Below are 27,555 nucleotides of genomic sequence, written 5' to 3' on the forward strand. Positions count from 1 at the left end.
TTTGATTACTCATGCTGTTACTGTAGGTGTGTGTTTGGTGTTTCATGCATGCGTGTGTGTGTGTGTGTGTGTGTCTGTCAGGTCATCGTTCATGAGGTGCCTGGTCAGGAGCTAGAGGTGGAAGTGTTTGATAAAGATCCCGATCATGATGATTTCCTGGGCAGGTACCATATCACTGCTTCCTTCTCTGTCTATCCGTCTCTCATTTATTCTTTAAAAGGGGTCATATCTTACTTTTTGTAACATTTTTGTTTCCCTGAAGTTCACCTGTAATGTTAGTCATAGGTTAGGTTTGTTGCAGCTAAAACCTTTTTCATTCCAAAAGTTTCAGAAAAATGTACTTGTTCTGAATCATGATATGACCTCTTTTGTATAGATTTGTTCCAGATTTTCATTTTCTAAACATTAATTCATGTCCAATAAATATGAACTATCATTACCATAAACTCACCTTTGTGTTTTTAATTTATTTTAATTTTTTTGCTGTTTGCTGATCTCACGCTATTTTCATCTTTGCATTGATTCTCTTTATTTCACTTGTGCTCAGGACAAAATTAGACTTGGGGATTGTGAAGAAGTCTAAAATAGTGGATGAGGTGAGAAAGTTTATTAATATTCCAGTGCACTTTTCTCCTTTGTGTTTGTGGTTAACTTGGTTTGGTTTGCCATGATCCATGCATAACCTTCACCACATGATGTGAATTCTGTATTAAATTTGCTACAAGCCACTAAAATCATAACCCATGTTTTGTATATTGCAGTTATTATTATTATTTATAAATATGATTATCACAAGGATGAATGCTTGATTCTGATTGGTCCATCACGGCATTCTCCAGTCAGATATTTTAATGATGAGGAACTTTTATGTACTGATTTTCATATCTCTTGCAGTGTTATCAGTAACTAAAACTAAAACTTTTCAGTAATTGATATGAAGCTGAAATAAAATAAATCATATAAAACTAAAAAAAATATTTTTTTGTTTATTTGATAAGTAGCTGTGTAATAATGGTTCATTATTGCAAAATAAAACCCCTGACAAGGTGATATGGGCACTTATTTTAGCACAATAAGTCTTGTATCACTCTGAAAGTGTTTATTTTACTGTAACGACCAGCTTATTTATTGACCATTGGTGTCATATATGCTATTATGTCAGTCACAGGTTTGTTGTAGCCTCATTGGAGTTTATTTCTGTTTTAATGTCTCCTTAGTGGTTCACCTTGAAGGACACCCCTACAGGACGGGTTCATCTCAAACTGGAGTGGCTGACGCTAGAAGCCGACACAGAAAGACTGGAAGAGGTCTAGCATCACTGCACATACACAGAACACAGGGGGTTTTGTTGGAAATGGGTGTGCTCTGTTCAACACACATGCAAACAGTGTTTTCATATACTCCACCCGTTAACCAATCCCAGGAAACTTCAAACGTGTTAGAGATTGAAAGCTTATTTTGCATACTTTGCAAACAGAGTGAATACAAACAGAATTTCTTGCAGTTGGTTTGCTCCTCCCTCCATTGCCCTCAATTTCTCTCTCTCTCTCAGGTTCTGAAGAGAAATGAAAGTGTGGTGAGTAAAACAGCAAAGCCGCCCTCAGCAGCCATCTTAGCAGTATATCTGGACAAGGCTGAGGCACTTCCTGTGAGTAATACTCTCACATCCTCTTCCTGCTGCACTCTCTGTTCTAACGCCCACACCACACATTATAGTTTGGGCACAATCTTGTCCCCGCAGACAGGTGTGTTAAATCTGGCTAAAACCTGCTTTTGTGGACATCTGGGCATGTCATTGATTGGAAAAATGAAATTGTTGAAATTGAAAATAAAATTGTGGTTTTTAACATTTTAAAAGAGTAAAAGGAAAAATGAGCTTTAAATAAAATAATAATGCTTTTATATTTAGCTTTATATGACAACAACGGAAGTTTAAGGCTGCATTTATTTGATCAGAAATGCAGTAAAAACAGTAGCATTATGAAATATTTTTACAATTTCAAATACCAATTTTCTATTTTCGGATACTTTAATATGGAGTTTATTCCTGTGATGCAAAGCTGGATTTTTAGCAGAATTTCTCCGGTTTTCAGTGTTGATTTAATGGTCAAGAAACAGTTCTGATTATTATTAATGTTGAAAACAGTTGTGCTGCTTCATATTTATGTGGAAACCATGATGAATAGAAAGTTCAAAAGAACACTTTTAATCAATTTATTGTGTCCGTGCCAAATAATAGTATTTAATTTCTTAAAAAAAAAAGAAAATAAATCAAGCCCCAAACCTTTGAATGTTTATGTACTGTATGTGGGTCTGATTTTCTCGCCTTTGTACCTGAAAAGGAAGTGAAATCTGAACTTATCCTACTTTGTGGACAAGCCAACAGTCCTTTTAAGGAAAATTGCTTAATAAACATACTAAATAATGTCTCAATGAAAATGTTTCTGTGAGGGTTACATGTAGAGTTTGGGGCTAGAAAACATCATTAGCGCAGTATAACAAACAATAGAAGTCAAAGGAAAGCCCCGCCATGATCGTAAAAACAAACGCGTGTGTGTCTGTGTGTGTGTGTGTGTGTGTGTGTCTGTGTGTGAATGCCTCTGGTTACCCACAACCTGCCATTTCCCTTTTACGTTTGGCAGCAGACCGGCAGACGCCCAGCTCTGAAACAGAGTGAAAGAAGGACTGCAGCCATGTCTACAGAAACTATTAAGTGTAACTCTAGATTATATAACTTCACTTATTTGGCTCATAACACACTGATACTTAAAACACCTGAAACAAGTACACACTTACATCGAGTGAACATCCCAGAGCATTGCTGCAGTCTGGAGGATTTCAAATGAATGTTCTCGCTTCATTGCAAATTAGGCTTTTTTGTTGTATGTTGTCATTGATCACATAAATTAGACTCGTTCTTCGGCTCTCAAGCAAACATTGTGTTTGCAGTAATGCACTTACTGTATAATGAAAGTCAATGGGGATTTACTATGTGAAAAAATAAAAAGCTGCTCCTTGAGGGGGCCCCGCGGCAAACGGACTGAGGGGGACCACCACACCCACCTGTTTTCAACATTGATAATAATAATTTCTTTCTAGTATAATGATTTCCGAAGGATCATGTGACACTGAAGACTGGAGTAATGATGCTGAAAATTCAGCTTTGCATCACAGGAATAAATGACATTTGAAAATGTATTAAAATAGAAAGCAGTTATGTGAAATTGTAATAATATTCTGCAGTATTACTGTTTTTACTGTGTTTTTGATTAAATAAATGCAGCCTTGGTGAGCATATGAGATTTCTTTCAAAAACATAAAAAAATATAACTATATTTGTGTAAAGTTATATGACAGTTAAAACAGGAAATATAATTATAAAACATGATGACAAAATGATCTATGAAGACCTACAATTCATTTGTTTTTTAAAGTGTATTTGTACCTGTTTCTTCTGATTTACAGATGAAGAAAGGCAATAAGGATCCCAATCCGATCGTTCAAATCTCAGTGCAGGATGTTACTCGTGACAGCCGGGTAAGACGCACACCTACCATCCATCCCAAATAAACCTTCCCATGTGACCACCCGCTCTTCTCGCTCACTTATTTCCCTTCCTCCAGATTTGCTGGAATACCGTAAACCCTCAGTGGGAGGATGCTTTCACTTTCTTCATCAGAGATCCGAGCAAGCAGGACATTAACGTACAGGTATCCTATCATCATCTGCCTGGTCTTCTAACCGTCTTCTGATCGTGGTGTAAACAGAGCTCAGATGTGAATACTGCCAGTGTTTGTTTCCAAATGTGAATTTTGCTAGTTCACATTCATGTTACTTACTACTTTTTCCATCTCTTTCAGGTGAAGGATAATGACCGTGTTCAGGTTTTGGGAAGTCTGTCCATTCCTGTTTCCCGTCTTCTCTCTTGTCAAGATCTGAATTTGGATGAGTGGTTTAACCTGGAGAATTCTGGTCCAGAAAGCCGTATCCACATCAACACAGTGCTCAGGGTAAATTCATCTGACACATGATATGCTAGCATGAGTACACAATATATTACATACAGACTACCGTAAAAAATACAGTAATAATGTGAAATATTATTATAATTTAAAATACTTGTTTTCTATTTGAATATATTTGAAAATGTCATTCATTCCTGGGATGAAAAGCTGAATTTTCAGCATCATTACTCCAGTCGAGTTTTGTCTGTCACTTTTAATCATAATAGTCATTTAAACAGTAGTGTATGATGTTGTACAGATTTCAAATCTATTATATTTGGAAAAAGACTCTCATTCGGTGTTGATGTCATTTCCTGCAGGTGCTCTGGTTGGATGAAGCTGCTGCAGTTGCCTCTCTCCTCTCCAGTGACCCTTTTTCAAAGAGTTCTGCCTCACGTCCACAGAAGGCGACGCCCCATTCCAGCTTCGCCACTGAGGTGTGCAGATCTCATCCATTAGTCTGCACTATCAATATCTCTGTGCTGTTAATAATGTATCGCATTAGCCATACGAGTGCTGAAATCGGCATCCTTCGATGGTCCAATCGATCATAACAACCCTAAAATCATCTGCCCTCTCTTCTTGTAGGGGATGCTGCGTATCCACCTCGTGGAGGGGCAAAATCTGGTCGCGAAGGACAATCTGATGGGTGGGATGGTGAAAGGCAAGAGCGACCCATATGTCAAGATCCAAGTTGGAGGTGAAACCCTTAAAAGTCAAGTGATCAAGGAGAACCTCAACCCCGTCTGGAACGAGATGTATGAGGTGGGAATGCTGGGAAATACATTTATAAATCAACTCTAGACACTATGGCTTTGTCTGGAGTGGCATGCTACCGTACTACTCATGCAATTTGTGCATTTTTTTTGTATGTACATATATTTTATATTTTCTTTAGCCATGCAGTCATTTGCAAAAAAGTCATTTTCATAAAAACTTGAATTACAAATATAAAATAACCTTATGTATTTCCAAAATGATAACTGGATATGACATATTGAATTAAATATGCGTAATATATTGAATATATTTATGTTCATTTGTTTTAAAAACCTATTATGGTCATGCTACAATGTTTGAAATGTGTATTTTTGCATGTTGCATACTGTTCACAATGCAATTCAAGGGCTTTACAAGCATAAAGAAGTAATTGACGAAAACCAAGCATTAATAATGATATTAAAATAGTTTATAATTAACTCTAAAAATAACTTGCATGCCAGTGGATATATATATACTGTTTACATGCTATTTAAAAATAATAATAAAAAAAAAATAGTAGTCTGTATACAGTATATTCTGCAAATTATGTCCTATGCAAATGTTCAAAACATTTATTTGTGGAACTTTTTTCCTCAATAAATAAAAATAATGCTATGTATAATAATAGGGTACAATGGAGTAAAAGGCGCCTTTGATATTATTTTCATCTAAACCACTAGATGGCACAAAAACATGGCTTAGCCCTTTCCAAAAAGTTGATCCTGTGCTTACTTGATCTAATATTTTATGCTTTTTTTTAAATTTGGTAGATTTAAGTAGCAAATGAGAATCGCTAAAATTAATGCATATATTTTGAGACAAAGATGATTTTTCAGTTATGATTTTCAGTTTTGTTTAAAATAATTAAAGCAGCAGTTTTTAAATAATGTATGGTATTTGGCCAGCAGCGCCCCTGCTGTTGGGGCTAAAGGCGCACAGTTATTAACATGATAATTAATAGATCGCTGACTTTTCCATTTGTTGACATGACATGCTTAGATTCAGATGGTAAATATCATATATTATGTTGGATGGCCACATTAGAGATAATCCCCATGTTTAGAATGAAACCATCATATTTAAAAACATGATATTAATCATATCATATAATAAAATATAATTTGTTGTTACTGTAAATATACTGCTACTGTAAACATATATTCAGTTATTATTGGATCGCCTTCAATACTTTCAGAATCTTTACTTATTAAAAGGATTTTGTTTCTGTATTTTAAAATACATTTTTTATATTAACATATTTTAATGACACTATATTTATTGAACAAAAATTCATTCTTTTATTTTTCAAAATAAGCAGAAAATAGTCCAAACATTGCTAAAGTGATTGTTTTGAACAAGCACTAACTTAGACGTTATTAAACAAAGCATTATTTTAGCTGAAGTATTTGTATCAATACCGTGCTGATTTTTACCCCTTGCCACCTCATACATTTATAAGATTTTTAAACAAAATAAACAACTTGAATGATTTATTTTCACACAAAATCTGTTGCAACATTAATGTTCAATACAACATATATATTTTTTCTGCAATTATACATTTTAGGCGCAGTGAATAGCACATTTTTTCTTAAGGTGGGCCTTTAGCCCCGTTGTACCCTACTATATATATATACACTATATTTATATAAATAATAATACTATATAAAATATAAAAATAACTGTTAATGTCTATAATTACATAAGATTTATGTGCTATTTTGTATAAAAAGCAAAAAGATATTAGCCTGTGTACAAATTACGGGCTATGCAAGTGTTCAAAACATTTCTCTGTGGGACTTTTAACTTGTATTTCTAACTTTTTTATTTCCCATTGCTATTTTTAAGGTGGTTTTGACGCAGCTTCCTGGTCAAGAGTTGACGTTGGAAGTTTTTGATAGGGACATGGACATAAAAGATGACTTTATGGGCAGGTATGAGGGCTGCTGTCAATATAATCCATAATAATTCTAAACATTGTTTTGTTTTAGCATTATTTAGGGATGTATTGTTTTTCTTTTAGGCTGAAGATGAATCTAAGTGATATAATTAGCTCCGAATACATTAACGAGGTGAGTATATGTGCATTAGTAGTAATACGTCTAAAAATAACCTGCATTAATATACTGATACATATGCTTTTGTGGCTGTGTTCGTGTGTCAGTGGTTTACTCTGAGCGATGTTAAGCGTGGCCGTGTTCATCTCGCTCTGGAATGGCTGCCCACTGTAACACAACCAGAGAAACTACAGCAGGTGAGCAGAACCGTATCTCGTCCTCGTTCAGTGCTGACAATGCTTTGATAAAACTGGTTAACTTGGTGATTATTCGTCAGGTGTTGCAGTACCAGTCAAAGAGCTCATACCTGAATAAGACAGTGCCGACTGCCGCTCTCCTGTTTGTGTATGTGGAGCGCGCACATGAGCTTCCTGTGAGTATGATATCTCTTTAACATCCTAGTTGTTAGACTGGGATCTTGCTGTCTCTCAGATTTTTCTCCTGACAAAAAGACAATCTTGTAATCTTCCAGTAATCTTGCATGGTTCTCCTCTATAGTATAACTGTGCCAATCAGAAGACAGAGATCTCAATATGAAGTCAAACATTTCTCAAATTATCTTGCAGCTGCTGTTTTTGAAAATAAATGGTTTATTTAGCAAAGATGCATTCAGTTGATTAAAAGTGGCAGTGAAGACATACATAATGTTGAAAAGATTTCTAATTCAAATAAATCTTGTTTCTTTAAACTTTATATTAACCAAAGAATCCTGACAAAAAAATTATAACAAAAAAAAATAAAAAATCTGAAACAAAGTTGATGCTTAAATGAAACATATCTGAAATGTTTACTGTCCAAGTTGTTCTCTTAAATCTTAATCAGTAGTCGTATACTTTATTGTCCTCGAAAGGAACATTGTCGTGGACTATGCATTGCTGCAATAAACAAATATTAATAACAATAAAAACAAAACAAAATGTCTCTGTGTGTTTAGTTGAAGAAGAGTGGAAAGGAGCCTAAAGTTGGAGCTGAGCTGATTTTGAGAGGAACTTCTCATAGAACCACGGTATGCAACAGTTTTTGCTGTTGGATTGATTGATTGATTAATGTTGTGTGGATAGAGTTGACGTTCTTTTTCTTTACTGACATTGTGTGATGTAGGTCTCTGACCGCACCAGCTCTCCCCAATGGGACGAGGCATTTCACTTCCTGGTTCGAGATCCATTGAACGAAGACCTTGTTGTGAAGGTAAGAGAATGCAAACAGCACATTTTAATGTTATACAACTGTAGTGTTTGGCTTGCAACACAGCTTACCGCCTGACTTTAACCTTTCTACCTCACTTTTTCTCTTCAGTTGTCCCACAATTGGGACTTCTCTCTGGGATCTGTGGTGATTCCCATCAAAGAGCTTCTCTCTGAACCAGATCTGATGCTGGACCAGTGGCTCGATCTGGATGGAGCGTCACCCCAGAGTCAGATTCTGGTCAGAGCTCAGCTGAAGGTAAAACACACACGAATACATATTCTGTCATTTTAAGTCTTACCAAGGCTGATTTATCTGATCAAATATACATAAAAACAGTAATATTGTGAAATATTATTACAATTTCAAATAATGGTTTTCTATTTTAATATATTCTAAAATGTAATTTATTTCTGTGATGCAAAGCTTCATTTTCAGCTCATTACACTCCATTGCAGCTTAATTTTTATTTTTTTTGTGGATACCATTATGCATTTATTTTCTTTCTTTTTTTGATGATAGATGGATTTTGATTTTATAACATTATAAACATCTTTACTATCACTTTTGATCAATTTAATGCATGAATTCCTGAATAAAAGTATTCATTTCTTTTACAAGGTTTCTGCAGGTCTTCATACAGTCATGGCATTAAATCTTGCATGCACTGCAAAAACTGAATAATGTGAACTGAGACTGAAATCTTCTATATTTTTGTGTTCCAATACAAATATCTAAACATCCTTAAATCAAGACACATTTATTTAAGATGCAAAAAAGGTCATTGTTTTCTGAGAAACTGAACTAAATTAAATGAGTTTCGGTTTAAAACAACAACGAATATGTCTATCAAAATTTCCGTTTCAATAAAATTCTTCTGAGCACTTTGGCAGATATTCTTGTTTTAATCATAACCATTTTGTTCAGTTTCACAAAAAACAAGACTTCTTATGTCATGTTGCTTCTCATATAAATGCATCTTGATTTTAAGAATTATTCATTAAAATTACTTCAAAATATTCATTGCATTTTCTTTACTTGATCTTAAAAAGTTTTTTAAGTTTGTTTTCAAAACAAAATCCTAACTGACTCCTAACTTTCGAATTGTAGATTCAAAAGAGCAGCCTGTACATTCTGCAAAATATCATTTAAAACTTGGTTTACAAATAGAAAACAATAGAGTTTGATCATTAGTGCATGATGTTTGCTTGAACTGTGCCTTGATGTGGTGTTATCTTATGTTGTAGATTCTTTGCCCTAAAGAGACAGAGAGCTCTGAAGACCACGAGGAGCCGAAACGTCCTGAAGCGTCCAGCCTTAGAAGAAAACAGGAGGAGGAATTAGTGCAGAAGTGAGAGGAGGAGAAGAATTTCAAATCATAGAGCCCTCAAACATTTCTTTATTCATAGTATTTAATAAACAGTGCCTTAAACTGAAGTTCCTAATTAAAATAAATAGATCTGCAGAACTGACAACGGATACTTTATTTGTAATTTCTCTTAAAAATTGATGCTGAAATCCATCGACTGTTAATAATAATGGTAATAATTAATAATCATTGTTATCATAGATGTATTTAAGTAAGTGTGGTTGTTTATTGATTATAGTCGACTGTTAAGTGTATTTATGGATATTTATTGATTGATGTTTAAGTTCATATTGTTGCGTGTTATGTTACAGAAAAGACAATAAACTTACTTTGACTTTGACGTGTGTGTCTGTGTTTGTTTGGGGGGGGTTTAGGTCTAGTATTGAGGAGGTCCCACCATCTCCTGTCAGCAGGACTTCCTCTGTGTCAGTCCCAGAAGAGGAGGAGGTCACGGAGGTCCCAGAAGTTTCCAGTTCTGATGACCTTCGACCCTTGCACACCAGCCCTGACCCCAGCTTTGGTGCCGAGGTGAGGAAAGTTCAGATGGATAATATGGCTTATAAATGCAAACACAGTGGTTTAATTTGATGTTTTTTAGGGCGTGCTCCGCCTCCACCTGCTGGAAGCTGAAGATCTGGTTGCTAAAGACAAGATGATGGGAGGGATGGTGAAGGGGAAGAGCGACCCGTATGTCAAGATTCATATCGGAGACAAAATCTTTAAGAGTCATGTGATCAAGGAGAACCTCAACCCCACCTGGAACGAGATGTATGAGGTGGGTTTAGGTCCTCAGAGGTTTTGTAGTTGATTTTAAACATGGTTTTAAAAATAATATCATGTAATCAATGCTTTTTCCAGCTGGTTCTGACCTCCAGGTCGACCTCTGATGTCCTTGTGGAGGTTTTCGACAAGGATGTGGACAAAGACGACTTTTTAGGGCGGTATGTGGTACTGTTGTTATTGCTAACTAAAGCTATAAAAAAAACTTTGTGTTCATTGAAATAAAGTTGAGAAATAAAATGTAAATATTAGATGAGAAGTTTAAACAAAAAATTTAAATGTTGCCTTGTTAAAAAAAAAAATATATATATATATATATATATATATATATATATAAAATATATATAAAAATTAAATATAAACACACACATTTATGTGTCTGTTTTATATAATATACAGTACAGTATAAGTTATGAAAATGCAAACTAAAATTAACAAAAAACAGGAAATATAAATATAAAAGCTAGTTTATTACCATTTATTACTACTGTGTTGTATGTTTGATGTGATGCTGGTCCATGTCATGTAATGCATGTTTGCATATTAATTTTGCTTGGCCACAGCGTCAAGATCAGCTTACAGGAGATCATTCAGTCTCAGCTGACTGACGAAGTGAGTAAATTATCACCAATATCTTTCCTCATTCTCTGTAATGTTTTCATTTTGAGCAATTTAGACATATTGAATTTTTGTGTGAATTGATTTGAGTTTTTCAAATTTCATTGTGTTTTCTTTCTCTGTGTTAGTGGTTTTCTCTGAATGACGTCAAACATGGCCGGGTTCACATGATTCTGGAGTGGCTGCCCACAGCCACACAACCTGACAGACTACAAAAGGTCATTATTAAACCTGACATATATTATATTATATTATTCAGACTTATGCATGACATGTTTTTGAGTTTTAAACGTAGTTTGGTCTGTATGCAATCCATCTAGATGATCAGAGTAATGCGTTTTATTTCGTGATTTAATTTTTTGAATTAAATTATGTAATTTAAAAATATTGATTTTTATATATTTATATAATTTAATAAGCTATTTTTGTACTTTGCTTTTTAATTTTACATGTCAAGTGAGACTCGTGCTGTATGTATACACTGTGTCAAGATTAGCTTATCTTTCAGTAAAAATAATGAATGCATTAGCCGTTTTGCATTAATGAATAATAAATGTAATTACTCATTTTGCATTACAAATTGTTAGATTTTGATGTCATGATTTTAGAACTAAATAATTAAAAATATTATATTAGTGCATTTATTATTTATTTCTTAGTATGTTTAATGTAAATGAATTTTGTACCATTTTTTTTTCTTGGTTTCTTCACGTCAGGCTCTGCAGATACAATCAGAGCATTTATACCAGAACAAATCTGTGCCGTCAGCAGCTCTGTTCTTCGTTCTGTTGGAGAGAGCTCACGACCTGCCGGTGCGTCTCATATAAGCATTATCCCATACAAATACAGTTATGCTATATTGGATGGAACTGTCATAATTCTGTCATGTGTGCAGCTGAAGAAGAGTGGAAAGGAGCCTAAAGCTGCTGCAGAGCTGGTGTTAGGTGACATTTCCCATAAAACCAAGGTGGGAATTTGTGCCTTTTGTAAAGAATCTGTTTAGTGTCAATTTCTGACCCTTAATAAAAGCAACTTCTTTGCTGGTCTTTTTAAAGGTGTGTGACCGCTCCACATCTCCTGAGTGGAGTGAAGCGTTCTACTTCCTGGTTCACAACCCTACAGAGGAGATTCTTATTATAAAGGTAAAATATATGTTCAGATATTTAGGTAGTCAACATGATATAGTCCATCTAAAACTGTTTAAAATAGCATTTTAATTATCCTTTTAGAATTATTATGGTTGATGCTTTTATTATACATTACATTGATTATTTATAATATGTATAATAATTAATTGTCTCATTATTAGTATTATTTTATGTAATAAAATAATTTAAATTTGTAAACCACATATTGAGAGACTATATTAAATATTTGTCATTTTAAAATATTATTATCTAATTATTTGTATTATTTGTAATTATATTAATAAGCATTTACTAGTATATTATATTATATATTACATTATTTGTCACACTGCTGGACCATTTAGTAAATGGCAACTAGTTTCAAGACCTAAAATTTACACTTTCCCATGTGCATTAATATACATTTTAACTTGACTTTTCAGTATTGATATAGTCCATGGACACGTTATGCATCAAAGCCCCTTATAGTTGTGATAATAAACATTCATAATGGATTTTATCGTTGTTCATCTTTTCTCTCGTAGCTTTCAAGTGCCTTTGAGCAGCCCTTAGGCTCTGTGGTTCTACCAATCAGAGAGCTGCTTTCAAAACCAGATCTACTGATGGACCAGTGGTTGAGTCTGGATGGAGCAGGTCAAGACAGTCAGATTCTGCTAAGGGCACAACTTAAGGTCAAACAATGATTCTTACTGCTTTTTCTAAACTGTTATAGGATTAACTCACTAATTGTCTTTTTCACAAATTGCATTTCAGTTCTTAAAATAAAAAATATATATTGTATATGGATCTCTCACAATTAGTTTCATGTTGGTGTGTCAAATTGAGACCAGAAGACATTTGCAAATGTCTAAATTAAACTTGTTTAATATCAGATTTTGGACTCAAGTTTGGATACAAGTGTCCTTCGTCGTAAAAAGCCTGTTGTTGAAGAAGAGCGTTCAGTGGGTGAACAGCAAGAAGAAAACGCTCCAGTCACTGTTGAACACTCACAAGCTGCAGTCAGTAAGGAGTCTGAGAAGAAAACGCTGCCACCAAAAGGGTTCGATTGTTTTGTTATGATTACTGATTTCTTAAAAGTCATATGGTTTTATTTTGAGATCTAAACCAGACTGCTTGTGTTTGTGATGAACAGAGTCAGTCAACTGGCAGCCTTTACTTTACCACTACCTGTGTCACTTCCTCAAGAACATCAGAAACAAACAGACGCCCATGATCTAGATGACCATCACACGCCATCTGTACCCAAAACACTGCCTGCCACTGAGGTGTGTGTGTGTGTGTAAAGTAAAATTTACTTAAAGATTTTATTGTAATTAAATATTAATTTATTTTATATCATTTTAAATTAATTAAAATCAATAATTATTTTAATCATAATGTCATTATTTCAATTTTATTTTATTTAATGATATTATAAATTATATTATAAATACAACTTATTAAATTATTTAATTTTATTTATTAAATTAATGTAAATATTTAATTCCAAAAAACTATTTTTTTACTTAAATTATTAAATACCATAATCATTGTTTTGTTGAAAATGAAAATGATTTTATTGATTTTGCTTGTGTTCAGTGTAATTGAGACACTATTATAGTTTTTTTAATTACTAATTTTTATTATTTTAAAATGTTTGTATTTTTGTTTTTATTTTAATTTTAGTTTTGTTTTTGTCATTGTACATTTTTTTATATCTATATAGTTTTTATTCATTTTTATTTCAGTTTTAGTTATTTCAGCACATCAAGTCCTAAAATGAAAATGAAAAATGTTTTTGGCAAATACTGAAAATAAGACAAGTTTTTTATATTTGATTTTATCTCAGTTAACATGTTTATTTTGAGAAACAGAAAGGATTTTTATTGTCTATTTAAATGTTTTAGTTTTAGTTAACTTTAATAACTATAATAATTATTTCTTATCATTTACAGGATCTCAGCAAAGTTCCTGATTCCACTACCAGGGAGGGTGGATACGTGAAACCAGTCAAAACATTTGGATCAGCCCATGAAGAGCAAAAACCAGAAGAGCAGTGAGTTAAAGATTTGATACAACCCTGATTTAGCTTTTATTAACAAAGTCATATATTATTAATACTCATAATAATGATGGGCTATCATATAAAGACTGATTTGTTCATGTTAAACAGGTCTCACGAGAAGGTTTCTCCCAGTGCTCCTGCAGAGGAGTCAAAAGTCAGTAGTTCTACAGACGTTCGACCCCAAAAGACCAGCCATGACCCCAGCTTTGGCACCAAGGCGAGTGGTTTTTTCTTGAACTTTTAGATTCCTAGATCAGCATACCATTTTTTAGGTGTAGATCTAAGGATGTTGGAACATGTCCTAATTCTTCTAATGTTATGATTGTTTAATGTCCGTCCCATAGGGGGTGCTGCGTATCCATCTTTTGGAAGCTCAGGATCTGGTAGCGAAGGACAACATGATGGGAGGGATGGTGAAGGGAAAGAGCGACCCGTATGTCAAGATCCATATCGGAGACACAACCTTTAAGAGTCATGTGATCAAGGAGAACCTCAACCCCACCTGGAACGAGATGTATGAGGTGGGAATGCTGGGAAATGTAGTTCAGAAAAAGCAAGGTGTCGCAGAAATGTCTGTAATGGCTTTGATTTATGTGTATTTATGCTCGTTTCCTAAATATTTTGTATTATTATTATATTGTATTATAAAAAGAGATTAATAGTTATGTTTCCTATTTTGATTCACTAGATGATTCTGAGTCCTGATCATAATCTAGACGTGAAGTTTGAGGTCTATGATAAGGATTTTGAATCTGATGATTTCCTTGGAAGGTCAGTACATTTACAGCCTTTTTTACTCATAGCACAGAAACCAGATTTTTTTGCATTATTACATAATTTTTTGGGGACAACTAGGCACATTTCCCATCCATTTCATATATATCATGGTAGTATTTGTTTTCAACTTATGTTGATTTAAAAATAAAAAAGTAAACCAATTTTTGCTGTTGATTTTGAAGTGAAATATGCTCCAGATAATTCTTCATGACATTTACTCTAAATATAAAAAAACACTTTATTTCAGATGCTGTATTCATAAGATAAATGACGTTTTACTTTGTCTTCATGTGTGTTCAGGTTCAAGCTCAAACTTGGACATATCATCAGTTCCCAGTACAATGATGAAGTGAGTATCAGCATATTTGGCTCTGGTTTGTAAGATCATAACACAGTCAGCACATGAACCTGTCCCTGCTGCCTTTTCTTTTCCAGTGGTTTACTCTGAATGATATAAAACACGGTCGAGTCCATTTGGTCCTGGAATGGCTTCCCACCTCAACACAGCGGGATAGATTGGATCAAGTCAGTTTTTCACAAAAGCACACAGGGTCTGTTGGTTGTTATATATGTATAAAATTGACTTAATACTAAAATTGGTATTTTTTTTACTAGGTGATGCAGATGCAAAGCTCTCAGACCTACCAGAACAAGTCTGTGCCGTCAGCAGCGTTGTTGTTTATTTACTTAGAAAGAGCTCATGATCTGCCTGTGAGTCTATGCTCTTCTACACTATCAGTATCCTATAATGTATAGAGATTGCATTCATTCTAGTTAGACAATTTCTAGTCAGTACTAAAGAAAGTAGAATATGTTTGAATTTATTTTATTTAATGTTTAAATATTTTAAGCTGTTTAAAAATATGTATTTATGTATGTATAATATGTATATATAATATCTAAATAATATCTATTATTATATAATACATACATAAATTACTATATATATATATATATACACACACTGCCGGTCAAAATTTTGGGAACAGTAAGATTTTTAATGTTTTTTAAAGAAGTCTCTTCTGCTCATCAAGGCTGTATCTATTTGATCAAAAATACAGAAAAATACTGTTATTTTGTGAAATATTGTTGCAATTTAAAATAACCGTTTTCTATTTTAATATACTTTAAAATATAATTTATTTCTGTGATCAAAGCTGTATTTTCAGCATCATTACTCCAGTCTTCAGTGTCACGTGATCCTTCAGAAATCATAATAATATGCTGATTTATAATCAATGTTGGAAACCGTTGTGCTGCTTCATATTTTTTGGGGACCTGTGATATTTTTTTTAGGATTCTCTGATTAATAAAAAGTTAAAAAGAACAGCATTTATTTAAAAAATACATTTTGTGTTACAATATACAATGGCATTCAAAAGTTTGGGGTCAGTACATTTTTTCATTCTTTCTATTTTTTTTTTTAAATTAATACTATTATTCAGGAGGGATTTGTTAAATGAATAAAAAGTATCTTATATTGTTAGAAAAGATTCCTATTTTGAACAAATGCTGTTCTTTTTAACTTTGTATTAATCAAAGAAAAAAGTATCACACGTTCCAAAAAACAATATGAAGCAGCACAATAGTTTCAACACTCATAATAAATCATCATATTATGATTTCTGAAGGACCATGTGACACTGAAGACTGGAGTAATGATGCTGATGTGTGTGTATATACACACACATATATATATATATATATATATATATATATGTGTGTGTGTGTGTGTGTGTGTGTGTGTGTGTGTGTGTGTGTGTGTGTGTATATATATACAATGTTATTTATGAGCTTTATAAAAAATATTGAATATTGTACATACTTTTATATATATTTTTATTAATTATGTATATCACTATGTATATTTATTCTACTTTATTAAGTATTTCACTGATTATAAATGATCTTTATTAATTAAATCTTTACAGTATAAATCATTTTAATGATTGGAAAAGTAATGAAAGTTTTTTTTTTTTTTTATAATAATAATAACCTGTCATTAATTCTTGATGGTTTTATGTCTAGTTGAAGAAAAGTGGAAAGGAACCCAAAGCTGCTGCTGAACTTGTACTTGGAGAAACGACTTACAAAACCAAGGCAGGAGACTTTTATCTATAATAGCAATCATGCAGTCTTATAAAAGGTTAAATGGTGTATGATTTATTTGTAATATTTTAATATATTTAAATGATTTTTTTCTGTGCTCTCGCATGTAAAGGTGTGTGATCGCTCATCTGCTCCTTACTGGAATGAAGCGTTTGACTTTCTGGTTTATGACCCCAAAAAGGACATACTTGTCATTAAGGTGAGGATATTTTAGCCTGAAATGCAGTTAATACCATTTTGTGAAGATTGCATGCATTAAATTATGCACTGAATAATAATCAACTAATATTCAGCAGCTGCAATAAATGATAATATATATTTAAACTTGTCATTATTGTATACACCCTAGTGTGCTTCAGGTTAAATACACACTTAACATGCATCAACAAAACTAAACTAACTTGCTCAGCATAACAGTGGTTGACCTGAAAGAGACACTGACAGTAGAAGAAGAGTTTAAGCAACACGGAGAATGCAACAGTATTTGTGTTTAAACTAGAAGAGTTTCTGCATTATGCTTCACATCTTAAATTATGATTATTTCAGACTCTGATTTGATTTATTGTCATTCTGAGCAGCTCTCAAGTGCTTGGGACCAACCCATAGGCTCTGTGGTTCTACCAATCAGAGAGCTGCTTTCAAAACCAGATCAACTGATGGACCAGTGGCTCGATCTGGATGGAGCTTCACAAAAGAGCCAGATCCTACTCAGGGCACAGCTGAAGGTTAGTCAACTTGAGCTATCTGCGCTCGTTTTGATGGTTGTTTTAGTCAATCAGCCAAGAAGTAATATCACAATGCTGTAAATACAATCAACATTTTCTCTTTTATCCAGATCTTGGATTCAAAAATGGCCGCATTAGTGGCCATGGGTTCAGGTCCTGTGTTGAGTAATAAGCAGACGGCCACCACCGGTCAGATCAAGATCTCCGTTTCCTTCCAGAAGAAGCTGACAGTGATCATCCACGCATGCAGGTCTGGTGTGATTATAAACCCTTTTGAGTCATTTCAAGCTTAGAAATCGCCTCTGTAAGTCTGAAGTTTGAGGGGAAGTGAGGACGTTGTGTGTTTATGTGTTTTCAGGGGTCTGGTTACATCATCTAAGGACAGCTTAGACACCTACGTCTCCCTCATTCTGCTGCCGGATAAAAGCAAGGCCACGAAAAGAAAGACAACCGTGAAGAAGAAAAATCTGAACCCTGAGTTCAATGAAAGGTTTGGAGACCTGTGTGTGTGTGTGTGTGTTTAGATGGGTTTTATCAGACCTTGACCCAGTGAGTGTGTCATCATCTGCTGTTGTTCTGTAGGTTTGAGTTTGATATGAGTGTGGAGGACGCTCAGAGACGAGAGCTCAGCGTTTGTGTGAAAAACGCATCCTCGTCCTTCATGAATCGAGACAAGGATGTGATCGGCCAGGTCAGTCTACCTAGGCTCACTTCAGCTGGACAGGAATATACTGCAAAAAAAAATGTCCTTGTCCATTTAAAATATCTAGACATCCTAACACTGAAATATATGTGCACAAAATTGTGTAAGATAATAAGACGTGTTTTCAGGGAATTTATCTTGATTTATGAGTTACTTTCTTGTATTCAATTTTACAAATATATTAACGTTTATAATTTTATGATGTGTATATTTACATTTTACCGTATTACTAATATTTATTTAATTTAATCATCACATTTACTTGTCATTTTAAAAATGTTAGTGTTTAATTTATTGTTGATTTCTTCTTGTAGATGCAGATAGACCTGGGACATGTTGATGTAGTCTCTGGAGTCACAGAATGGTGAGTTTTTGGACTTTTAATACACAAACATACAAATATTGTCTCTGAGCAACATTTTGGATGAATTGTTTTTGTTTCTCTGTCAGGTTTGATCTGAAAGAAGAGCAGAACTAGCTCTTACTAGAACACCGTGTTCTTGACCTGAGCACTTCACAGCCAACCTTAAACCTCTTCCTGAAGTTCATCAGGTTAACTTTGCTGTCGTGTATCGCTGCCGGTGCTTCCCTTCCACTTTTTTTTTAGAACTTCACAGACACACCTATTTTCTTTCCTCCATCTGTTTATTTATCAACAGATGATTTTTGAGCGAGCGGATTATGTGATATGATTGATCTTAGTGATTTGAACATATTTGCTACATTGACAAATCAAGTTCAGAGTATAACATCAGAACTAATCTCGGTGATATCTGTATAAATCAGTGTCAGACGACTGAATGTTAACCGTATGTGTTTACAGAGATGAATGTTGAGCAGGTGTCTGGAAAGAGTCTCATCTTCCTGTGCAGGTTGCTGGACGTTGCATTTGTGTTTAAATTCAGAAGCAAAAGTATGTTTTAAAATGGGTTTCATGTTTTTTTAAAGCAAAGAAATATTTATTTTTCTTTATGAAGTATTATAATTATAAAGTGGTGTTATTTAGACAGCCTACTACACATCACCACCTAAAAACTATTTTAGATATTTTATGTGCTGTCACCACAATCATAGTGTTGCATTTGGATAAATAGCTGCTGTTTACACATCCATATGGCTTATGCAGCTTCTGTAGTCCATTGTGATGCCAAATATCTAGAAAATCTATTTTTGGCCAAAAATATGACTTTAATGCTTGCATGTTACATTGTGTTCGATTTTAGGCCTTAAAAAGTCATTTTTATTTGCAGTCATTTATGTTACCATTTATGACGGTCTATACATAGGGTTCCCATACTTATGAAAACCTTGAAACAACAGGGAATTTAAATTGATTTCCAGGCCTGCAAAAATCTTGGAACATCATAAAATGTTAAAGTCACGGACATTTCTAAAATGAGTGTAAATTTCTGGTTTTGCTTGGACATTTGGTCATATGTATTGAATCAAATGCATTGAGCTGCATTCAGATCTCAGGCTCTATTTTTGTCTGTTTGGAGACTTTTATGCTCCATGTATGGTTGTTTAAATCACTTCATTCAAAGGATTGGACGTACCAATCCTGAGTTACAAATGAAGCTCCAGTAATGTCTAAAATGATTTGAATGATACTTAACCACTAATAGCTGGATATCGTGATAATGCACAACTGTAAAAGTCATGGAAATTCATTAGTTAAAAGGGTGGGAACCCTGTACAAGAGCTAGACCAAAAACAGTGCTTTTGCTGAGCTTTGTTCACGTTTTCATGATTTTCATGTTTATAATATACTTTATAACTAACATTCAAAAGTTTGGGGTCAGCGAGATTTCTTAAATACTTTTATTCAGCAAAGATAAATTAAATTGATCAAAGGTGACATGTGGACATTTATAATGTTACAAAATATTTCTATTTCAAATAAATGTTTTTCTTTTGAAATTTCTTTACATCAATGAATGAAATAAACATTTTACTGTATTTTTGAATTAAATAAATGCAACATTAAGCATAAAAAGCTTTTTTACAAACAAAAAAATCATATTCCCCAAACTTTTGAATGGTAGTGTACAGTATTATTTTTTTGTCATGTTTTACTTTACTAGTTTGAGTTCTGCATTCCATTTGTTTACCATCACTGAGTGCATGTTACTTTTATTTCCACAAGTTTTATATTCTACATTAAACCATGCTGTAATGTGTTGTGATTTATGTGCAAATAAGTAAATACCAAAGAACCAAACCATGCTAAAGACGACCATATTCAGCTGAACTGCACTATTCATACTGCCACATTTCTGAATGTATTATCATATTCACAGCTGTCAATAAAACAGTTATGGCATCAGAATGTTGTCAAAAGCCTTTTATTGATATCTGAACAGCATAAGCAATCCTACGTAACTCAAAAATCACGAAAAAGACCTTCTGTGGAAGTTAATAATTTTTATTTACCAAACCAGTCTGTATTGACCATGCACAGCTTTACAAACAAACTCTACATCTACCACCATTTAAAGGTCATGTGGTCTTTTTTATGTAGTATGTGAAGTGATTTATAGATAAAATCAGCCCATCAATGCTTTTGTCTTAGTATTTTACAAAAAAGACAGTGAGACAAGCAGTTCATACATGAATATTATAATGACAACATGTTTTCTCATGGTTTAAAGACAAGAGTGCGTTTCTCCCTGAAGCGAGACATAATCTGCCTTCAAACCATCTAATGATTTCTAGGTCCATTTAGGCATCTTCCCACAAAAAAAAAAAAGACTTCAAAACCATTTCAGTTTTATGTGAGACTGGAAAAGAAGAAATAATGAAGTTTAGATGGATTTGAAGTAATCATCAGTATTGGATAAACTATATGTATTTCTCCAGACTGAGTTGACGTCACATACCTGTCGATGAGCGAGTCTCTCATGGTGGTAGCGATGGCGCTGGGCTGCGTTTCACTTAATCTGAAGACGCTCTCGATGACAGACAGCTCAGTGCTCGTGGTGTCCAGGCCACAGAAGGCACACCAGTCGTTCACCACCATACCAGCAGCGATCACCTCACTACCACGATTCACCGTTCCAGCCTGCAGAGAGAAAACACAGTTATCACTGAGCTTTATCAATCACTACAGATATCAATGAGCCAGCATCAGTGCAAAGAAATCAAGTAGTTCCTTGAGTAGTAGATACACTTCCATACAAATGATCAAACACATCCACTGAGTATGTATTTAGCATAAACCCCAACTAAGAGAAATGATAAGTGTTTCTTATCTTAGTAAACACCACTATTTACACTATTCAAAAGTTTGGGTCGGTAAGACTTTTAAAAATTTTAAAAAACATCTCTTGTACTCTTCCAGGCAGCCTTTATTTGATTAAAAACACAGTCTTTTATGAAATATTACTACAAATTTAAATAACTGTTTTCTTTTCAAATATATTTTAAAATGTCATTTATTCCTGTAATGCAAAGCTGAATTTTCAGCATCATTACTCCAGTCTTCAGTGTCAGATGATCCTTCAGAAATCAGTATAATATGCTGATTTGCTGCTCAAGAAACATTTCTGATAACTATCAATATTAAAAACATTTGTGCTGCTTAATCTTTGAAGACCATGATACATTTTTTCAGGATACTTTGATGAATGGAAAGTTCAAAAGAAGAGCATTTATTTGAAATAGAAATCTTTTATACATTTTATAAATTCAGTTGCGTTGCTGTCTATGGAGGGTCAGATAGCTCTCCGATTTCATCAAAAATATCTTAATTTGTGTTCCGAAGATGAACGGAGGTCTAACGGGTTTGGAACGACATGAGGGTGAGTAATTAATGACAGAATTATCATTTTGGGGTGAACTAACCCTTTAAGTATTTCTTTCAACAACAACAAAAAATCATATCAACCCCCATACATTTGAACTGCATGTAGATGTTTTGATTATAATATATCATAATTGTTCAGTAGATTGTGAACAAGTCCAGTTGAAGTGATTGTCAGATATTAGAGAGCGGTAACTCACCACTAAAGGAACTTGCAGGAGTGACGAGAGTTCATCTTGATCTTCTATGGAGGTTTTGGGGTGGACGAGGCCTCCCTGGTTACTGAAGGCACAGTAACTACCCACAAGCACCTGCTCCGCAATCGTCTGTCTGAACACTTCCACCTTGAGAGTGTCTGCAAGAATCTCTTCTGTTTCCTGTGGACAATAATTCCCTGAATTTAATACAAAAAACATCAGCTTTGGGAAATAAACTTTCCACTTTCTAATGGTTTCATTAATCTTACAGGCTTTTTAGAGAAATATAAAGCATTGAGAAATCATTTAGAGCCATTAAGGTTCAGAGAAAGTCTTCCATTAGGGATGTTCTTACTCTGTCAAGATCAGGATGAACTAGAGCAACGTAGTCGTTACAGGAAGTGACATTCCCCAGTGCAGAAAGACGCTCTTCTACTCTCTGAATCCGCACTGAATCTGGCAGGCAGTTCCTAATGTGCTGTAACTCTTGATCTGTCGTGTTGCTGGGCACCAAGAGACCGTGACGATTTCCTGCAGAAGAGCATCCCAAGACGCACACAACATCTATTATACATCACGTATGAGGACATAAAAACATACCACCTAATCTGATCTAGCTTGTTATTTTAAAAGGTTAATTCCATCACATTAAAGGTCTTGTTTAATGCTTCTGTATTTTGATCAACATACAATAAATACAAAAACCACAAATTTGCAAAATAAACTGGATTGGATACATTTTCTTACCCACACACATTCTACCAATGATTCGACATCCTGCTATAGAGGCATGAACAACAGGCATCGTTTCTGACAGTTCACCTTCAAACACACTGTGGGGAAAAACAGCCATTCATCACAATCAAACGTTTATATACATATACATATATATATATATATATATATACATATATACATATATATATATATATATATATATCAGAGGTCGTCATTGATGGAATTTCTTTTAGCAGTGACGGAAAAAATTGAAGGCCGTCCGTCATTTTGACAAATTACACTGAGAGTGATCTATTGTAATTTACAACTGTAATTACCGTAGACTTTGTTTCATATCAAAAGTAACAACGCGATTTATTGGATGGAAGGTGCACTCTCTGTACTGTTCATTCATCAAATGAAAACAGCATCGATTGAGATTTAATAATCGATATTGGTTCATAAAAATGGGAATCTATTAAAATTGAGAAATACATTTTTTTTTTTACCCAGCCCTAGCTAATTTTGTTTATAGTGGCCTCCGCTGTCACTGTGGTGTTGAACATGTAGTTCTCATCATAAATAAATAAATCCATAAACCTATATGCTCCTCCTGTATGTTCAATATTAAACATTTCAATGAGAACAAAAATAGAAGCAATTAAATGTATTATAACTAAAACATGGAAATTAAAATGACGGGTAATAATAGATTATGATGGAATTTTTACGAAAATGTTACAGTCTAACGCAACCTCTGATATATATATTTTATTTTTTTGTAATCTTATTTATTACTCACCTGTAAAAGTTTTCTGAACCGCCAATCGCCACCAAGCAATATGTGTTTGTGAGCTTGGCAAAGCAGCCAATTTCATTATTCTTTTCAAAAGATGCACGGACTGCCATTCTTCTGCTATTGAAATGATCAAAGCTGTCTGAAACTGATGAGAAACAACATTCACAGTGAGATAATGATAATAAGAAGAACAAATAGGGTAGATATAAAACAAACATATACAGCATATATATATATAATTATGATCTGACAATTAGGTTTTGACCCAAACAGAAACATAAACATTCATATTTCCATAGAAAATTATTATAAAGAATAACAATCATATTTCTAAACAGTAAATATAGTCCTGTTTTAGGATTAAATCTTATATTAGTATTAGGGTAGAGAAACAGTTTTTAAATGTACTTCTGAAACTATTATTTTTTAAACATATGGGACTCTAGGACACCATGATTAAATAAAATAATTCTCAACAAAACTCGTTCTAAGTAACTTTCATTTAAACAGTAACTTGCTAGCATTAGTTAGCAGTCGGCTAAATGATGTTATTTCCACTTCTCTATTCATTAAACGCTATCAATTCTGTGTCCTTTAATAACAACGCAGGTTAATAATACACATTACATCCTAAATATAATAACTTTACAATAAAATTCATGACAATTACAACAGTAATCTTATATTTACCGATTGTCACTCTATGGAGAAGCGTGGACAGCCGTAAACCACGTGTTCACTTCACTTCCTCGACGTGCTGACGTCAACGCGTTACGGTACGTGATACGTTAGCCCATGTTGTCATGAGAAACACTGCTGCCTTTGTTTTGATTCTTGATATTTAAGAACAATGAAGAATCGGTATTCGTGTTAATAAAGACTTTTTGTATTTAAAATAGATTTTTCTCTGTTGAGCACATACAGAGTGTTTCTACAAAACCTCTCAAAAACCTTTAAAAAGTTGCTAGATGTTATTTTTTTTATTTTTATAATAAATAATATAAATTAATAACGCAGTATAAGAAATAAAACAGCAAACAAAAATATATAAACACATAAAACGAGTTTTATTTGCTTTTTTGTAGTCTGTGTACGTTTATTATAATAATTTTAAAATAACATTATATTGCTGGAATGTATTCCTTGTCATAGCATAATAAAAATGAATTAAATAAATATATATGTAATCTTTTTAAAATGAGCATATTTATATTTCTATAACCTGTTGTTGTCTAGATGGCTGAGACTCCGCTACAAACCTGCGTAGCAACAGGACACACCTCTCCTTGCACTATGGATTTGTGAACCAATCACGATTGAGTTTCGGCGTGACGTCGTTTAGCTGGCCACCTGTGAAACGTCACTGCAGCAGCGCGCGCCCGTGACCCTCTACGTCTACCCCGCGTTTTCTGCCTGGAAACATCGCGAGCTAAACGCAGGATTCCGGGGGCTGGAGTCGGTGTGGGGTAAAGTCTTGCTGTGCCTCGGCTCGTTAACGCACTATTGATCTGTTTTCGTCCCAGTCACGGTGTCAAACTCTCTCTTAACGTTATGTAGGTTTTTGCTGCCTCTGTTGTGAGTCTCGGTCTCAAACTAATCATCTGCGAACAGTTTTGTGAGAACTATTAACATAAACAACTTTTAAATTCGGTAAGGTTTCCTGAGACATGTACCATAGTTATACCATGTTTTTTCACCTTCATTGGTATTAAGTACGCTGAAGTACCATGCTACATGAATATGCTAATTATTCAGTACCACGCTACATGAATATGCTAATTATTAAGGACCTTGCTACATGAATATGCTAATTATTCAGTACTGTTGTACTTTTTTTTTGTAGAAGGTTGAAGTGTACAATCAAAAGCAGTACTAGTTTATTCTGACTACATTGAATATATCATAATGTCTAAAATATGTGTGAATGAAAACAAGCAAATCTAAGGTTTTTATTATTATTAATAAAGAGATGGGTGAGTTCGGCTGCTGACCAGCGGCAGAGGGATCCAGACAATCTGCCATTGCAAGGTGAAGTATCTTCATCCAGTGTCCAAACTGATACCGGTCCTGAGCCCCGGGACAGTCTGGATCCAGACACTGACCTGCCACAATGTCGTATGGGCACCAGAAAGGTAGACGACATGAGCTTCATGATAGCCTGCACTAACTGGCATTAAAAACCAGAGATGTTGCACTGTGAAAGAACTGATTAGACTGGACGTGTCGTCCACGAACGAGTGCCAAATTTAGTCCGGGACAACAGAAGACACAATGCTGTTTGATGCAAGTTATGCCATTAATAAGTTGTGCAATGTGTTTTAAGACATCAAGAATAAAGCTATGGCTCATGTTTGTATTCACAAACACAATCTGCTCTGCTGAACAGCTGTGCACTTATGTACCGATTGCATGATATCAAAAGGAGCATGTATTATGTAGTTGATATCAACCTGCACTATGTATAATGATGAAGTATGTATAAATATATCATTATAATATTGTAAAACATTCACCCAGAAAGCATCAAACGCTTGGCATTTCTGTAGTTTTATTTTATTGACATTTCTTTGAACGTGGTGATATTAGATACACAGTGTAAAACTGTAGACTGAAACCGAAATAAAATCGACTCAGTTTATAGAATTAAAAACAGGATTTAAGAAATAAAACTTAAATCATATCTAATATTAGTAAATCAATCCGTTTAAGATCTCTCACATTCTTAATAATCAACATTATGCATGACAATGTGAAATCATAGGCTACCGTTAGAGTGAAAGAAAAATACAAAAGGTCTGAAAAGTTTCAGTAAATCTTTGTATTTACATGACCATTAAAACCTGGACGAGGCTGAGCAGACAGCGACATTTGACCTGTAAATCAGAAAATATCAAAATTTCAAGGACAGAATCTGAATTTATTTAAACCGCAGAGTGAGACGTTCACTCTTAAATTCTTGTCAAAGGGAAAAAAAAAGAACCAGTTATGTACAGGAATATAGTTGAAATTCCCCCATGGTCAGTCAAGAAAAGTAATAATAATAAAAAACAAACCAAAAATCTTTAAAGCTATCTCAGATAAAATCTCCATTAAAATGAACCCTCTGTAATTAAAAAGCGTAAATACAGTTGGTTCCTTGACCACCTCTGATATGTTTGTCCTATTGTTTGTCTCATAAAAGGACCATAAAAAACAAAAGGCAACAGCAGCTCGGGTTAAAAGTGACTGTTGTCCAAAGCCACGATCATACCCATTAAAAAGAGGCAAATTACCAGAGAATTCCTATTTAAGTATCTCCCTGTACAGTTCTGCATTTTTATTTTTATTTTCTGTGCAACTAATGTGGTTATATGCATGGCTTCACCTTGATTTCAAATTAAACTGTGTAGAATACCCTTATCTCCATTAATGATAAATAAATAGCTTTTCATATGATAAGCCTCTATCGTTACAAACCTTTCACTTGACCCTACGACAAACATTTCTAAAGATATCCACCTTTGATAAATACACTTAGGTCTGTTAAACATTTCACTGCTGAATGTTCAGTGTGTTAATATATACACATAATACTGGCTTAGCTTCACAATTCCTCATGAAATGGCATGGTCTAGAACTTAAATGGCCTGTTTTTTCACAAATCTATTTGTGATTCGTTTAGATTTAAAGAAAAATAATGGTGACATCATGCGTTTTGAGTAATGCATGAAAAGTGTAAATGCCTTCCAAGAGGAGATGGTCTGAATCACATACAAGTTT

The 27,555-nt window shown here is 34.0% G+C and overlaps 2 protein-coding genes and 1 long non-coding RNA gene across 5 annotated transcripts in view; 2 read left to right on the top strand and 1 right to left on the bottom strand.

The window, feature by feature from the left end:
- The window catches only part of LOC306844882 (extended synaptotagmin-1-like), a 28,406-nt gene extending 7,792 nt beyond the window's left edge, over positions 1-20,614 (top strand). The window contains exons 10-52 of one of the 2 annotated variants that reach the window (XR_013781944.1): positions 82-164; positions 548-596; positions 1,218-1,307; positions 1,553-1,648; positions 3,466-3,537; positions 3,624-3,710; positions 3,861-4,010; positions 4,325-4,441; positions 4,593-4,769; positions 6,615-6,700; positions 6,790-6,838; positions 6,931-7,020; positions 7,101-7,196; positions 7,758-7,829; positions 7,925-8,011; positions 8,120-8,266; positions 9,256-9,359; positions 9,752-9,905; positions 9,976-10,152; positions 10,236-10,318; positions 10,721-10,769; positions 10,904-10,993; positions 11,492-11,587; positions 11,671-11,742; positions 11,831-11,917; positions 12,448-12,594; positions 12,796-12,962; positions 13,056-13,188; positions 13,858-13,958; positions 14,076-14,184; positions 14,312-14,488; positions 14,656-14,738; positions 15,045-15,093; positions 15,180-15,269; positions 15,360-15,459; positions 16,779-16,844; positions 16,966-17,052; positions 17,432-17,578; positions 17,689-17,828; positions 17,937-18,068; positions 18,161-18,269; positions 18,596-18,645; positions 18,732-20,606. Coding sequence is in view for 1 of the 2 variants with exons in the window: in XM_079377308.1 (XP_079233434.1) it covers positions 82-164; positions 548-596; positions 1,218-1,307; positions 1,553-1,648; positions 3,466-3,537; positions 3,624-3,710; positions 3,861-4,010; positions 4,325-4,441; positions 4,593-4,769; positions 6,615-6,700; positions 6,790-6,838; positions 6,931-7,020; positions 7,101-7,196; positions 7,758-7,829; positions 7,925-8,011; positions 8,120-8,266; positions 9,256-9,359; positions 9,752-9,905; positions 9,976-10,152; positions 10,236-10,318; positions 10,721-10,769; positions 10,904-10,993; positions 11,492-11,587; positions 11,671-11,742; positions 11,831-11,917; positions 12,448-12,594; positions 12,796-12,962; positions 13,056-13,188; positions 13,858-13,958; positions 14,076-14,184; positions 14,312-14,488; positions 14,656-14,738; positions 15,045-15,093; positions 15,180-15,269; positions 15,360-15,455; positions 16,773-16,844; positions 16,966-17,052; positions 17,432-17,578; positions 17,689-17,828; positions 17,937-18,068; positions 18,161-18,269; positions 18,596-18,645; positions 18,732-18,759 (4,377 nt within the window). In the remaining variant the exon portion in view is untranslated. Of the gene's footprint in view, positions 1-81; positions 165-547; positions 597-1,217; positions 1,308-1,552; positions 1,649-3,465; positions 3,538-3,623; positions 3,711-3,860; positions 4,011-4,324; positions 4,442-4,592; positions 4,770-6,614; positions 6,701-6,789; positions 6,839-6,930; positions 7,021-7,100; positions 7,197-7,757; positions 7,830-7,924; positions 8,012-8,119; positions 8,267-9,255; positions 9,360-9,751; positions 9,906-9,975; positions 10,153-10,235; positions 10,319-10,720; positions 10,770-10,903; positions 10,994-11,491; positions 11,588-11,670; positions 11,743-11,830; positions 11,918-12,447; positions 12,595-12,795; positions 12,963-13,055; positions 13,189-13,857; positions 13,959-14,075; positions 14,185-14,311; positions 14,489-14,655; positions 14,739-15,044; positions 15,094-15,179; positions 15,270-15,359; positions 15,460-16,772; positions 16,845-16,965; positions 17,053-17,431; positions 17,579-17,688; positions 17,829-17,936; positions 18,069-18,160; positions 18,270-18,595; positions 18,646-18,731 lie in introns of both variants that reach the window. The other variant, XM_079377308.1, reaches the window with a different exon arrangement.
- On the bottom strand, positions 20,608-25,397 carry LOC306844884 (eukaryotic translation initiation factor 6). Of its 2 annotated transcripts, none has more exons than XM_079377312.1 (8): positions 25,056-25,397; positions 24,487-24,629; positions 23,800-23,941; positions 23,028-23,113; positions 22,636-22,811; positions 22,284-22,460; positions 21,161-21,342; positions 20,608-21,061 (listed from the first exon to the last, which is right to left on the bottom strand). In XM_079377312.1, the coding sequence occupies exons 3-8, from the start codon at positions 23,904-23,906 to the stop codon at positions 21,052-21,054; spliced, it is 738 nt and encodes a 245-aa protein (XP_079233438.1). In that variant the 5' UTR covers positions 23,907-23,941; positions 24,487-24,629; positions 25,056-25,397; the 3' UTR covers positions 20,608-21,051. The 2 variants fall into 2 exon arrangements, with proteins under 2 accessions (XP_079233438.1, XP_079233437.1); XM_079377311.1 differs by having other exon boundaries at positions 25,019-25,083.
- Positions 25,162-27,230, top strand: LOC306844886. The gene is made up of 3 exons (XR_013781945.1): positions 25,162-25,262; positions 25,354-25,446; positions 25,764-27,230. It is a non-coding gene; the product is annotated as an uncharacterized lncRNA (long non-coding RNA).
- Positions 27,231-27,555: the final 325 nt, after the last annotated feature.

This window comes from Barbus barbus (genome assembly GCF_936440315.1).
Source record: "Barbus barbus genome assembly, chromosome: 25".
NCBI classification, from domain to species: domain Eukaryota; kingdom Metazoa; phylum Chordata; class Actinopteri; order Cypriniformes; family Cyprinidae; genus Barbus; species Barbus barbus.

What these genes read in the sequence shown, in the direction of transcription:
- LOC306844884 (XM_079377312.1), bottom strand. Translation starts at nt 23,906, where the DNA reads ATGGCAGTCCGTGCATCTTTTGAAAAGAATAATGAAATTGGCTGCTTT. An exon ending in CATTGGTAGAATGTGTGTGG is followed by an intron (nt 22,812 to 23,027) that starts GTAAGAAAATGT and finishes GCTCTTCTGCAG; the next exon opens with GAAATCGTCACGGTCTCTTG. An exon ending in TCCTGCAAGTTCCTTTAGTG is followed by an intron (nt 21,343 to 22,283) that starts GTGAGTTACCGC and finishes TTCTCTCTGCAG; the next exon opens with GCTGGAACGGTGAATCGTGG.